Source organism: Borostomias antarcticus, assembly GCF_949987555.1.
Source record: "Borostomias antarcticus genome assembly, chromosome: 32".
In the NCBI taxonomy this organism is placed as follows: domain Eukaryota; kingdom Metazoa; phylum Chordata; class Actinopteri; order Stomiiformes; family Stomiidae; genus Borostomias; species Borostomias antarcticus.
In genome coordinates, this window is record NC_140265.1 from 2,848,803 (window position 1) to 2,860,588 (window position 11,786).

Below are 11,786 nucleotides of genomic sequence, written 5' to 3' on the forward strand. Positions count from 1 at the left end.
TCCCAAGTTTAACCATGGATGCTACAGCTTTTGCTAAAGAGAAGACGGGGATGGCATCCAGGACATGGAAAGAGTTTTAAGAGCAGCTAAAACTCCAGCAGAGCAGGACTCGTTCGTACACGGAGTTTTATTCTTGATGACCTGTGATACAGAGATGACTGTATCAGCAAAGCAAGCTGCTACCAAGCGAACGACGTACCAGATTCACACCACCGCCAAGCATTCTGCTTTGCTTTGGGGTAAGCCGATCTTTATACTATCTGTGCTGTTGACATTACATTAACGTTAGTCGTTTAGCAGTAGCTCCTTTCTAAACAAGTGACTAAGTCTAGCTAGCATAACAAACCAACAAAGGCTAGCTAGCTAACGTTAGCTAACATGCTAGTTAGCTGAGCTAGCCCTTTGTTCCTAAACTAGCCAGCGTGGCAGCTAATATCGAGCTAGGTAGCTATATTATAGAGAGAAACAGAATGAGAGAGCATGAGAGCTATGGTAGTCTGACACCTTTGTTTTTTGTTTTGGTTACAGGATGAGCAAAAAGGTGAGGATTTGCAGCTCTCCCTTGGCCCCTCCATACCAGCCAGCAAGAAGATCACTATGCACTACAGCTTTGATTTTGCACAACAGGTGAGAATACGTTCATCCTATCATGCATTAGCTAGTCTATTTAATCAACACATTCTGGTACTATTTTATCTATATGGAGTGCCAGTACTGTGGGCAATAGTTTAATGTACTTTCTTCCTTCTATTCTATTGCAGTTTTGATACTGAGAGACCTGGCATGGTTGTGGCCAGAGAACACCGTGATGCACCGGCAGTCGAGTTTCAGCTGCTGCGCAAGCCTGATGTCCTGCCCCCCAGAGAAGGTTTCTTGTGCAAGCCCCACCCGGACTGGACATGGCCAGACAGACGTATCTCTTTGACAAGATCAGAGAGTTCTGTTCTGATGAGGGACGAGACGTCACATGTCCCCCGCCAAACTCCACAGCAGCTCAGAACAAGACTGTCCGCTTGAAGATTCACTGCAGATCATCAGGACGGACAGCACTGCAGGAGAAAGGCCACAGCCTTTCCTGTTTTCCTGTTTGTATACTGAAGCGTTGCTTGTTCTCTTGCACAGACTTGCCCACACTTGCACAGACTGCATTGTAAGAATATTGTATACTGAGTACTGTTGTTATTACCTTGAGTATTGAGCTGGGGACTGTTATTACTTTGTTGTACACTTGATCACAATGAACACTATGCACCTTGTCTATAAAACAGACAACTGACTGTACACTTTAACACTTAGACAGTTGCCTTTTTTTGTACACTTAACTACTTATGCTTGTACTTTATATCATGTATGTGACAATAAAGAACGTTAAATTTGAACTTCATCTTATATTGTTCTTAACTGCATTCACAACACAAGATTAATACTGACTCAGAGTGTGGGGTCATCAGTGAGAGAGCACCTCACTTGGCAGCCACTCTCAGTTAATACCCCAAGTTGACAGCCACTCTGACAGATAATGACAGATCGTCCAGTGGGGGAGTGGCTGGGGGAGGGGTTACCAGGCCATTGTTCACGCCCATTACCTGGCAGTCAGAGGTGTGAAAATGTTGGAGAACTTTGGAGGGAGATTTCTCAGCTAAGTTGATTTGGCAGTACTAGCATTCAAATAAGCATATCTTCTTCAAATATGTTCAGATTTCAATGTATGAGACCTCATTTGAAAGCTTACAATCTGCACTTTCATAATCTGTAAAAAACTGAAAAATGAAAATGCCTAGTTGAGGACCAAATTACCAGCGGCGGTCACATATAAATGACAGTCCTCCTGTGCGTAATGCGAGCCTAAATGAATCCGGCGCTACTCGGCCTACTGGCCGAGATAGAACTCCAAAGAGGTGACGGCGATGGCGACTGCACCCACATAAGGGCACCATCAGTGAATGAATACGTCTATGTGAATCGCAAAAATGTGCACACTATAAATACCCAAATCATATGTGACATGCTCATCACAAGTGTAGTGGCACGGTGGCCTGGCTCCACGCATGACTCATTCATCCTGGCGCACAGCAGGGTAGGGGCTAGACTGGAGGCAGGCGCTGCGCGTGACGGCTGGCTTGTTGGTGTGTGCATAGCCAAGATACATATTCTTTGTCTTATTTACTTTAATCTTTATTAGCATTTTCCATCCATACAACGACAATACAATAAAACATAAAAACTTACAATAACAGCTTATGGGTACTTCCATCCATGCAGCTTTTTTTTCTTACTCAAATATGACAATTTTAATATTAGTGGTATCATCACACTTCCTTCTATAATCCACCCATTTTTCCCATCTCCCTTCAAACTTTCCTTCCTGCATCCTCAATGCATAAATAAATCTCATAAATCTCCTCCACAACACCCACCACTGCTCCTTGGTTGAGGGTTCCACCTTATACCAAGCCCTCATTATTGTCTTTTTACTAGCAACCAATAGTACTTTCACTAGGTATCTGTCCCCTCCTTGTACATCATTCTGTTATGTTTGCCAAGATGTATATTCAAAGCTGATAAGAATGAGAACCAGTCAAGACCCCACCACAAAATGAGGACCCAAGCCCTCAGCCCCCTCCCCGTCATGAGGTTTACCAGCGGGGCCAAAGGGCCCACACTGAGGTCATGCGCCAGCTATGAAGACACAAACAAGTAAGGTTCACATTTCTACCATTTTATTGTCTGTTGGTGGGTGACTGTGTGAGGTGTGTGAGTGTGTTTGTGAGTGAATGTGTGAGGTCCGTAAGTGTGGTAGTGAGTGACTGTGTGAGGTCCTTGAGTGTGGTAGTGAGTGACTGTGTGAGGTCCGTGAGTGTGGTAGTGAGTGACAGTGTGAGGTCCGTGACAGCATGTGTGAGGGAATGAAGTGCAGTGAGGATGTCCTGTTGGCTCTGGTGGTGTAGTGTGGTGACCTCCACCAACTGCTGAACAACTGCCCCACAACTGCCCCAATCCCTTCTGCCATTTCCCTCTGGGCCTCTAGGGTCATGAGCCTCCAGCACAGCGTCTGATAGGAAGCCCAGCCCTCAGGGACCCTTGAGGCAGGGACGCTGGCAGCCGGAGGTGGAGGCGTGGGCGGTGGAGACGGAGGCGCTGGAGATGGCACTGGAGGTGGAGGCCGGTGCGCTGGAGGTGGAGGCACTGGAGGTCGTGGCACTGGATGTAGAGGCTGCAACCGGCGGGGGCACGACCGTCAGGTCAAGGACCACTGCAGACTCCCCCTCCTCTGAGTCCCACCCCACGTCAGAGTCTGGAGAAACAATTTCAGTCATTTTCTTTGAGTTTGTCTGTTAACTTGATTATGCATTAAACATTTTATTGTGTAGCCATATTCAATTGATATGTTTTTCTGTTGGCAGCCAAATAAATGCTTAAGTGTGATTTACCGGGTGATTTAGATGAGAGTCTTAATTACCCAGAGGGGAAAATGTTTTATGTGGTCTAACATTATGAAGTGGTCATCTGTGTTATCGTTCCCTGTTTTTGGTCCTGAATCAATCATAGCCTACCACAGAATGTGTGGAATGTTTGCTTTCCTCACAGCCACATAATACAGCATGTCCGTGTAGCCTACGCCACATACAGGATGCACGAAACGTACTGTAGGAGCAATCAGACAAATGTAGGCTCGTACAAATAGCTTACCTTCCGAAGATCATTTTCTTTCCTCGCGTGGACCTCACCAACAAGCACATGCACCTCCGTCTCCGAAAAGTTTCTCTTCTTTCCGCGTTTTTCCATAAACGTCTTTGTCTGTCCTAATGCTCCACGCTATATTATGTCGGTTCCTTCCGGGGTATCCACGTTGTGCGCTGTCATAGTTTTGACCATATATGGTTGAATTTGGGCGTGGAGAGGGCGGAACACGGGGCGCGTGCGCGTACGCTCTCTCCTCCGCCACCGTCGGAGGAAATGGCGTACGACATTTTTGATAGATCCGAAAAGCGTGTAAATATTCTCGTCGTACGCTACATTTCGCATTTTCCGCGTTTTCGTCGTACGCCCTCTTTTACACCTGGATTTACACGCTCTTTGATAAATGAGGCCCCTGGAAACCAATACACTCATAAAACCCAAAGAAAACAACCGGCCTGCCACACCGGCCTCAACACAGCCAATTCTGCTGACCGTACCACTCTCTGCAATGCCTTCCGGTCTAGCATGGTGCTACTCCCATACCAGGCAGCGATGATACTAGTCAGGATCTCAATTGTGCATACAGAAACTGAGTATCTGGGGAGACACTCTGAAATTCTTTATATTTGTTTATTGATTTATTGCGTTTTAAGGACAGACATGAAGACGGGAACATGTGTGGACAGTGTGAAGACAATCAGCCAGAGGTATCAGTTTACCAAAAATAACAACTATGCCAGAGACTGTGCAGTATTGGGAATATCGCCATGGGTAGGAGGAGTTATTAGGCCTGTTGAGTAGCTATGTTAGCAGTGCTTAATACACATTGTTCAGAATCCCATGACATCTGGGAAGTGTTTTTCCTAGACAGGACATTAAAGCTCTCAGATCATGCATGCTGCTCCTTCACTCTTTCAACACCTTCAGTAGGAGGTACAGCACCTGATGATAGCATCACACACTCCTGTTCTCCTGTTTGAAGGTGGCCCTCTCAGCTGTAGATGTTAGACTGGCATATTATTATTGAATTAGAACCAATGAATTACACACTGAGGATACACCATACATGCTTTACTATAAACTGTTTGGCAGTAAGTGCTTGCTAAGAGTTGTCATTTTGTCATTATTATACAGTACTTGTTTTTCAAACATACAAAGATAGAGAAACAGAAATGCTAAACCTATGCTATGATTTGACTGTCCCCACTTGATACAATGACTAACCCATATTTCTCCAATGGCATCCAAAGGCATTTTTTACTGCGACTGTTGATAGCCTCCCTTGGAAATTAAAAATCAACAGAGAATTTCCAGCCCCTTCACACTAATTGGGTCTGGTGAAACCAGGCTAGCAAAGACGCATCTAGGACGTGATTTACCTTAGACAGCAGAATTATTTGGAGCACATCAGTGTGCTTATTGCCACTGTAGCTGTTGAACTTGCTGTTGGATGCAGGGAAATATAAAATGACGGACAGAATACATGGTATAAACATGAGAAGTGGATCAGTCAGCAAGGCAGCTTCTCAGACGAAGTATCCAGGGGGCTGATCTTTCTGATGAACCTGCGTTGTGAGAAACCAAGATCAGAGAACACGTATTACTGAGTAAGAGATGTACTACAACATGGTGTTGGCTTTTGGCGTTTTTCTTTTTGATGTTTCTTTGTCTGTTAGTCTGCGTTGTGAAATTAAAGTTCAATAAGGTTGCAGCATCACTCAGCTGATACCACATCTAGTCTGGTCTTCTTGCAAATGAAGAATGTCCAACATGGGATTTGGAGCGGCGAAAACACAGGTTTATTGTACTGGTTTCAGCATACAGAGTTCATGGAATAGACACTTGTCCTAAGTAAGTACCTCAAGTTGTTTCACAGTACCTGATGGTCCATCAGAGGGGTAGCGGGGCCTTCAGCTACAGTGCTGCTCTGAAGTATGTCACTCCCAATGAAATACACTGGCTAAAAGACAGACATTTTCTTTCGGTCAAAACACAGTGGGCTCCAGTATTATAGACCTATAGTCGAAGCACATTTAATTGTCGGTCACTAACTGTAAACACTTTTCTCTAACAACTGAACAAGTCTTACTTGAGGCCCTGTATTGCAGGTAGCCTTGCAGGCAAACGATGACATGCAGATGGAGACGATGAACTCCAGTATTGTGAGAACCAACATGACACCTGCAATTCCTGTGGATCTGACCTGTTCACAAGGACAGAGATGGGTGAACAATCTTTAGTTAAGCTGTTGGATATGTTGACCAGGCTGATTGCATAGGGAAAACAACCAATAATTATAAAGTAGGCTATGAGTCCTATACAGTATAATGAGTTGCAGAACGGAAGATAGAAGGTACTCATACCTATCAATAAAGTACCTACTGTACAGGCCATAGGTTGTGGTTTTGCCTTGATAAGTGTGATGGGCATGTGGTGAGTCATGTAGCCTTGGCTACTGTGTCACTCGGCCTAACTGCCATTGGAGAATCGGGGTCATAGGTCAGAGAGAGCCCTCAGTGCATGAACACACTTTTGGGAAGTGAAGTACTGTAGATTCATCAAGGTGAGTAAATCAGCTCTTTCCTCAGGCTGGTGTCAGTTAGACAGCTGAGAGTCAAGAAGCTACAGTTCTGAAAACAATGGCAATGAAAAACAATCAGTCTGGTCATGATGAGTTTGTAATTCCGATAGTGTATTCTAGATATTTTAATTATTTCGGCTCTCCAAGTGGTATTGTTATAGTGATCTTTTAACATTGGAGACAACTGGCAATTCCACATTCTCCCATCTGAGACTTGACCAATGGCAGCTGCATGATATAAGCCTATTGTGTCTTGAAGATGATGGTGTTGAGTGCAGAAATCAGTTGCAGCTGAATATAGCTTATATAGCTATACTGCTCCATTCTGATTGGACTTTGGCTGAAGCGAGTCCATGAATACATTTTCAGCTGGTACCACCTACGGCGGGGGATTATACCGATAGGAGCGGAACCCTTAAGGGGTGGAGCCTACCGACGTAGAATAGATATGTACTGAGTGCTACTGTATATGTTTAGTGTCGGAACATAAAACAGAAAATGGTAGGTTGGGGCAAGTGGGTGAGTATAGCTAACATACTTGCCTTGGCAGCGAATGTTGCAATTTAAATATTACAACCTTTTCCCAATGTGACTTTTAATTTCCAGTTTTACTCGTTTCTATCACAAGCGCTAACCCTAATCGATTTTCATGCTTGAACCTACCTAATCATTCAGCATGTCTAAACAGAAAGCATTTTGCTTCAACATTTTGTTTCACCTGCTAAAGTTATACACTACTGGCTTCTACGCATGAAGTGCTAACTCTGTCAAACGGTAATATAAATTATTTTGGAGCATCAAAACCTTGAGTGTATTTGATCATTTCCCCCATGCGATCAGTTGCAGTCACACAAGTGCTGCCTGAAACATTCTACTGAATAAATTGATATTGAATATATATTGAATAGATATAGATATGTGGTCTAACCTTATATGGTTGTTGATAGCGAACACAATCATCATATTGTGATGAATAACCACCGTATCGATAGCAACTCATATGTAACAGTACTCCAGCTGTGTCAGCAGAGTAGAAAATGATGCCTATGCCAGCAGCAATGCAGGCAATAACACTCATACCCAGTGTAGCATTCACCTGAGGGAGGGAACAGAGAGAGATGGGATTGGTTATTGATTGTGTATACAGCAGTACAGTAGAACATAATGCTCTTTTGTCCCCTTTGCCACTATGCAGTGTTAGTGTGCAAGTGTTTTTGATAGGCTATGTGGGTGCTATACTTATCTTAAAACGTGGGAAAATAGAATCTTTGTGCCAAGGAAATATACAACATAAATGGAGTTGGTATCAACTGACCAGCACTACTACAGCCGACTATGAAGCATGGCCTGTTACCATCAATTAAGGCTTTGGCAATATTCCTTTACTGTGTGTGCCAAGGGAGTGCCTTTACATGTGTGTGCATGTGTGTGTGTTTAAAGACAGCTTGATACTGACCAGACATGTGTTTAGTTTGTTGTCAGATGCAATAGCGAGAGAGCCAGTGGCAATGTACTATGGGAAATAGAGTAAACAGTTATTAGGACACATGTAAAGCAGGCCTAATGAATTAAATAGTTTTTACGGACAGAAAATGAGGATTCCTAATATTTATCTGACTGTTGAGCAATCTACCAGAAAAGAGTTACAGTAAGGGGGAATAACAGATGAACACAACATTCTATTTCAACATCCCCAACATCCCCTTTTTCACAGAGGGTCAGTAGCGTTTCTAGCTGATATGCCACCTTGGACGAACCCCCCCCCCCCGCTACGGCGCAGGCAATTCTGATTGACGTGCGATTTGGTGACGGGGGGGGGTTTACTTTGCAGAGATTCGCAGAGTTTTTTTCTGCTCCTCTTGCCGCCGCCCCCCCCCCCCGAGATGCCCATGTTGCCCATGCCTAAATACGCCACTGCAGAGGGTACATGGTAATAATAATAATAATAACAGAATACTCATGATAATAACAATAACTACTACTACTACTAATGCATTTTCCTTATAAAGAACTTTTCATAAAACTCAAAGTGCATGAAATAAAACATTTAGCTACATTAAAAACGGTAAAAAGGACAGACATACATTGAAACGTTTTGCTTCAACTGTATCAGCCTCTCTGACAAAGGGGGGGGTTAGGATCATTTAGTCCTAAAACTGTTGTTTATTACTGTATATTGAGTGGGTTCTAATACCAAGAACAAAACCTGTTTAATGTGTTTGTTAATTAGTTAAAATGATATACTGTAAGAGAAAAAAAAAAGTGCTTATTTGTCATTGTCTTTATGATAACCACTCACTGTGTGGTCCTGACTAGACCACTTTGTGTTGTCTTCTTTTTTTGCTAGGACTATTTGTTGATTGCATTATTCTATTACAAAATATGAAAAATAAAATATAAAGCCTGTTGAACAGGGATGAGTAGTTTAGAAACGCCCACCATGAGAGGAAACGTTGCCTAATTTCTGAGAAACCCTTCCTAGATAGCAAGCGGATGTGTAATGATTCTGGGCCATATATGGGCCGGAACTAAGCCACAAGGGCCATCTGGATCAGGCTTCCTTGATTTCCAAAATGCCGTGGCTGTCAGTCATTTAGATAGTTTAAGTTGATCTGCGTTTTTACAGTTAATTCACAGTGACTTATTTTCGCTAGCAATAGAACACTGATGATGAGTTTCTTGTGGATTTTGCATTTGTGACGTATCCACTTTTGTGTACAGTGCAGCAAGCTATCATTTCTGAAGTGAGAAATGTGCCTTAAAATGTCCCTTCAGATTACGGTGAAAATATGCTTGGAAAAGAAGGGTGGGTAGGCTACTTACAATCATTGATGCCCAAAATGAAGTTCCAGAGAAAACAGCAAAACTAGCTCCATTCACAGCTATCACAATTCCGATTAAGAGCATTACTACCCCAATCATGATCTGTACAGTCTGGAGAATGAAAACGAAATATAAGGACATTTTGCAATATTCATAATAGTAGTAGTCACCAGTGAAGTACTTATCATAATTAATGAATTAATTATTTGTTACCCCTAGTGCTTTTGGATGCCCCTTCCGGAATTTTTCGAGCTTTGAGTCCGTCTGTCCCATCGTGACCGTGGAAGAAGCCTCCGTTCCAGTCCCATTCCCACCATGATAAACATGTGTGACTACTACCTGTAGCTGGTTGGTGTTTCTTGCTGTAACGGTCATCTTCTGATAAATGGTTGCAGCCTATGTATAGTAGCCTATATAAACTGAGTGATCTGTGCTCTAGTTGTGGGCAGGGTTTTCACATTTGGGATGCGTTTTTCCCCAACCAGCCTGTTGGACTGGGTAGTTCCAGAAAATGTGCATGAGTCACTTCTGCATTTTAGAAACGCCCACCATGAGGAAACATTACCGAGGTAAAGTTGGTTTCACGTTCGACATTCGTCAGACATTCATATTCGAAATTTTAGGGACCGTAGAGAAAGTACAATCATAATCAGGAAAAAAAATCAATTACTAAAATTGGACAAAGACACCACAAACCATTCGCAAATTATTCTACTAATCAATATCGATCTGGGACAGCTTTTGGATGTATGAAATTATTGATTACCAATTTATTAAAAATCAATAAATCAATTAAACCATTATTTAATGTGGTTAGGATCAATAACTCTGCCAATTTTGGGCAGAGACACCTCAAACCACTTCTGAATTATTCTACTAATCAATATCTATTTATGACACCTTTTGGTTTTCTGAAAATATTGATAACCAATTAATTGAAAATCAATAAATCAATGAAACCAATATTTCATGTGGCTGGGATAAATAACTTTGCCAGTTTTGGGCACAGACACCTCAAACCCTTTCTGAAGTATTCTACTAATCAATATCTATCTATGACACCTTTTGGTTTTCTGAAAATATTGATTACCAATTTATTAAAAATCAATAAATCAATTAAACCAATATTTAATATGATTATGATCAATAACTGCCAATTCTGGGCACAGAGACCTCAAACCACTTCTGAATTATTCTACTAATTAATATCTATCTATGACAGCTCTTGGATTTATGAAATTATTGATTACCAATTCATTAAAAATCAATTAAACCAATATTTAATATGATTAGAATCAATAACTATATATAATTTTGGGCACACACACCTCAAACCCTTTCTGACTTATTCTACTAATCAATATCTATCTATGACAGCTCTTGGTTTTATTAAATCAAAGTTTTTGATCAAGGGGTTTGGGTTATCTGTGCCCAAAATTGGCAAAGTTATTGATCCTTATCATATTAAATATTGGTTTAATTAATTAATTAATTTTTAATAAATTGGTAATCAACATTTTCAGAAAACCAAATGTCATAGATAGAGATTGCTTAGTAGAATGATTCAGAAGTGGTTTGAGGTGTCTGTGCCCAGAATTGGCAAAGTTATTGATTAAAAACTTGACCAAATATCTGTCTGATTGATTAATAAATTGGTAATCAATATTTTCAGAAAACCAAAAGGTGTCATAGATAAATCTTGATTAGTAGAATAATTCTGAAGTGGCAGTTATTGATCCTAACCACATTAAATATTGGTTTAATTGATTTATTGATTTTTAATAAATTGGTAATCAATAATTTCATGAATCCAAAAGCTGTCACAGATAGATATTGATTAGTAGAATAATTTGCAAGTGGTTTGTGGTGTCTTTGTTTAATATTGGCAGTTATTGATTTTTTTCCTGATTATGATTGTACTTTCTCCACGGTCCCTAAAATTCCAAATATGAATGTGACGAATGTCGAACGTGAAACCAACTTTATCTCTGTGGAAAACCTTGCCTAATTTCTGAGAAACCCTTAGGCTTCCTTGATTTCCAAAATGAAGTGTCTGTCAGTCATTTAGATAGTTTAAGTTGATCTACACTTTTACAGTTTATTTACAGTAGGGATGTGCAAATGTGTCGACTAATGGACAGACTATCGACAAGGTCTTCACGGTCTTCACTAATCGAAAATTGTTAATAATAAAATGAAATAAATAATACAATTTAAATAAAACAAAAACAAATCAAATTAAACCAGAGCGAATAAAATTACAACAGAAACGAATGGAAAAGCAATATTTTCGTGGGCTTTGTGTTTGTGTGTGTGAGTAGGCTACGTATAGCCTACGTGCGTGCGTGTCGTTTGAACTGTAATAAAGGAGATATGGAATAATCTTTCATTTTTTTAATTTTTCACTTTTAAAGGCCTGCAAAGCCAAGTTTTCCAAACTGCAGCATTCGGGAAAAAAATCCTTTCTTATCCACCAACACAAAAGGGTATGCTGTAAAGGGATCGTAGTGAAACCTATATAAAACACATCAGATAAAATGTAAGTTATATAATAAAAGTTACAGTAGTTATTAAAACCGTCCAATAACACTAGTGGGAGAAAACTCGTTCTTCACTCTTTGTGGCTTTAGGCAAAGCACTGTCTTTATTACATGCAGTATGGATAGGAACAATACAGCATCTAGAGTCAAGGCAAAATCTC

General features: G+C 41.0%; 1 protein-coding gene across 2 annotated transcripts; it reads right to left on the reverse strand.

Annotated features, from left to right (window-relative positions):
• Positions 1-4,808: 4,808 nt before the first annotated feature.
• Positions 4,809-9,408, reverse strand: LOC311327379 (membrane-spanning 4-domains subfamily A member 4A-like). 2 transcript variants are annotated; one of them, XM_084460418.1, is made up of 7 exons: positions 9,299-9,408; positions 9,086-9,196; positions 7,719-7,775; positions 7,191-7,358; positions 5,771-5,884; positions 5,561-5,641; positions 4,809-5,246 (listed from the first exon to the last, which is right to left on the reverse strand). In XM_084460418.1, the coding sequence occupies exons 1-7, from the start codon at positions 9,356-9,358 to the stop codon at positions 5,208-5,210; spliced, it is 630 nt and encodes a 209-aa protein (XP_084316544.1). In that variant the 5' UTR covers positions 9,359-9,408; the 3' UTR covers positions 4,809-5,207. The 2 variants fall into 2 exon arrangements, with proteins under 2 accessions (XP_084316544.1, XP_084316545.1); XM_084460419.1 differs by having other exon boundaries at positions 5,541-5,641.
• Between the last annotated feature and the right edge of the window lie 2,378 nt (positions 9,409-11,786).

Coding starts and splice junctions, on each gene's coding strand:
- LOC311327379 (XM_084460418.1), bottom strand. CDS start 9,358: ATGGGACAGACGGACTCAAAGCTCGAAAAATTCCGGAAGGGGCATCCA. Junction 9,197..9,298: donor GGCATCCAAAAGCACTAGGG/GTAACAAATAAT, acceptor TTCATTCTCCAG/ACTGTACAGATCATGATTGG. Junction 5,885..7,190: donor GCTATCAACAACCATATAAG/GTTAGACCACAT, acceptor CCTTGTGAACAG/GTCAGATCCACAGGAATTGC.